Genomic DNA, 2,772 nt, shown 5'->3' with positions numbered 1-2,772 from the left:
ACTGCTGCCCCATACCACACTACAGGTTCTGCCTTGGCACATCCTTATCATTGGGGGTCAGGAGGCTTCATTAATCAAATCATACGCACACACACCCCTCTCTTCTCTTAACCGAGTGCGCACCACGGCCCTACTCAGTGTCCCCACAGATAAGGAAGAGACACGGAAACTGTTCTGAGAAAGTGGTAGCTAGGAAATGCTCTGAACAACTAATTGGTTACCGAAGCCCCCCGGTGCCCTGGGATGCCGAGCCGGGTGAGTGGGCCCAGAGCAGTGAGAGCTCTCCGCCGCCAAAACACCCCCAAGGTGGGACCGGTTTCTGAGCAAGGGACCAGGGCCCACCCCCAGGAGGCCCATGCTCTGCGGGCAGGCAAGGAAACAGGCGGGCCCCGCCCCCCAAGAGGATACAATTCCAAGCAGTCGCCGCCCCACTCGGGTCGGCAGGCTCGCACCCAAAGTCTGCCTTCGCCGCCGCCTTGCGGAGTTGTGCGGCTGCCGCAGCACGGGGCATGAGACGCTGATGGCCATGGACGGCTACAGAGGGTTCCTGGCGCTGCTAGTGTCAGCGCTGCTCGTCGGCTTCCTATCGGTGATCTTCACTCTCATCTGGGTCCTCCACTACCGAGAGGGGCTCGGCTGGGACGGGACCGGGCTAGAGTTTAACTGGCACCCGGTGCTCCTGGTCACGGGCTTCGTCTTCATCCAGGGCATAGGTACTGTGCAACTCTTGGGAGACAGGACAGTGTGGGCCGGGGGTCCTGGACCGAGCGGTAACGGAGTCGGGCTGACGTGGGCGAGCAGGGGGTGGGGGCCGGGGAACCGCGTCGGCGGTGGTCGGCGGCGGGGCGGAGGTGGGCGGGCTCTCCGGGGCTGGGGTGTCGGAGGCCGCGTCAGAGAAGGAGTTCGCGTAGACAGGGGCGAGCGCGGGAGCTGCGGCGCTGGCGCAGGGCGCGTGCGGGCCTGGGGATCGCGGCGGGGGTCGGCAGGGCGTGGCGGCCGTGGCACAAGCGGAGCTGGCCCTTCGCGCGCCGGCCCCAGTTGGTTAACTCTTTGCAGCAAGTGGTTGGGACGCTTTTGAGGCGCACTAGCGACCCCAAGAACTTAAACGCAGGAGAGATGACAGTGCTCGGCTCCGCCGGCCCCTCTGGGTCTGCTTGCCCCCTAAAATCGCTCCTTGTGGAGCGATCCTGCGTCATCGAGGGCACAGAATCAATCTTTAAGGGAGGCCTTTCGTTGAAGTTGCTTTCAAGGCTGCAGATTATGAAAGGAGGGCAACAGGGGGAAAATGCTGGGATGACAGTCATTTGCCTCGTCTTGTAACATCCTCAGATCAGCCCTGTGTGGGGGTAAGTCAGCTGATACCCAGGGTGAATGAGGCATCCGCTCCGATTTTCCTTCCTTCAGGAGCGTTACTCTGCTAGGACTCCAACGGGTGTTTCACTGCTCTGCTTGGCCATTGGACAGCCTTGAATCCAGCTTGTTTATGTAGCTGTTGACTGGCGAAGTTCCTCTGCGAGGCTTCCTGTGGGCGCTGCTCTGGTGTTAGTCCTTAAAGCTGAAGATTTCTCCAAGATGCCGAGAGCACTGCCACAAGGCTTCGAGAGGTGCTCCCAGTTCAGGACTGACTTCCCTGGAGTTTGCTGCGTCTGCAACAGGCCCCAGCCCCGCGCCTGCATCCTTTGCCATTAGCGCGGAGGGAGGGTTCCGACGATGGAAGTTTTTGTGGTTGGTGTAGTACTACTACTCAGAATGTGCTAACAATTTCCTTCGGCTGCTGTTTGGCGGGAGGAACTTCCAGGTAGTGGTGCAAGTGCAATTTACTTGTAACCACTTTCCAAAAAGTGAAGTCAAGGCCTTGGCAGAAAAAAGTAATTAGAAAAAAAGTAGAAAGTGGTGGACTGCGTTTATGTCGCAGAAAATAATAGAGATGATGGGAAAGGTTAGGGAAGAGATGTTCACTGCCTAGGACTAGTAGCTTTATCCGTGAGCAGGCTGCCTTTTCTCCACTATCATTTAACTCACCACAAACAAACAAAGCATTTAAAACGTGTGCTGTAGCCTTCCTGTGGTGTGGCCCCCATTCTTGGACTCTGGGACGTAGTGGAAGGTGTTACTAATACTCAGTGGTTGTTCCCAGCTTCCCTGCTACAGGATTGGCATCAGGGAGTGAGTATCGCTGCTCATCCAAGTTATGTTGTTGCATAATTCCCACCAATTTCGCCACTAAACAAAAATGAGAAAAACATGCTCAAGTTCCAAAAGCTGTCACCAGAAGCACACTTCTCTCTTGGTGGAGCCATTAAGTGGGGTCAGAGCTGTCAGCACCTTCTGTTCGCTCAGAGTTGTAGGGAACAGTCTCTTCATCTATTCCAGTCAACTGAACGCATCAGAGCACCTTCTAATACAAGAAACTTTCCACAATATTTTCTCATAATTGAAAGTGAAGGAAATATGTGGGTATTACTTGTTGCCGGACTTAGCAAAGGGGGCAGTCACAATATTATTATAGCTAACAGGTAATGAGTGCTCTCAGTGTGCCCATTCTGTGCATTATCTCACGTGTGCGAAGAGTAAACTGAAGCACACAGAGGTTAAGTCACTTGCTCAAGGAAGTACAATAAGATTTTTCAGTGGCCTCAGTTTCAAGGTGTTTCTCTGATTTTATGGCAATATGCTTATTTTCTGCAAGACATTCTTTTTAGAGAAGCAAAAAGCTTTTTTCTGAAATATACTTTGAAACTCTTCAATCATGTTAAGAGTTCATTATAGTTT

General features: G+C 53.9%; 1 protein-coding gene across 1 annotated transcript in view; it reads left to right on the top strand.

Moving 5' to 3' along the window:
* The first annotated feature begins 520 nt into the window (after window positions 1-520).
* The window catches only part of LOC103199335 (plasma membrane ascorbate-dependent reductase CYBRD1), a 35,994-nt gene continuing 33,742 nt past the window's right edge, over window positions 521-2,772 (top strand). Inside the window, exon 1 of the mRNA XM_007943637.2 lies at window positions 521-713. Coding sequence (XP_007941828.1) covers window positions 521-713 — 193 coding nt within the window. The remainder of the gene's footprint in view (window positions 714-2,772) is intronic.

This window comes from Orycteropus afer, unplaced genomic scaffold, assembly GCF_000298275.1.
Source record: "Orycteropus afer afer isolate SDZICR_OR568_19922 unplaced genomic scaffold, OryAfe1.0 scaffold00001, whole genome shotgun sequence".
In the NCBI taxonomy this organism is placed as follows: domain Eukaryota; kingdom Metazoa; phylum Chordata; class Mammalia; order Tubulidentata; family Orycteropodidae; genus Orycteropus; species Orycteropus afer.
Note: the sequence above shows the minus strand (reverse complement) of the source record. Positions and strands in the feature narration are given on the sequence as shown.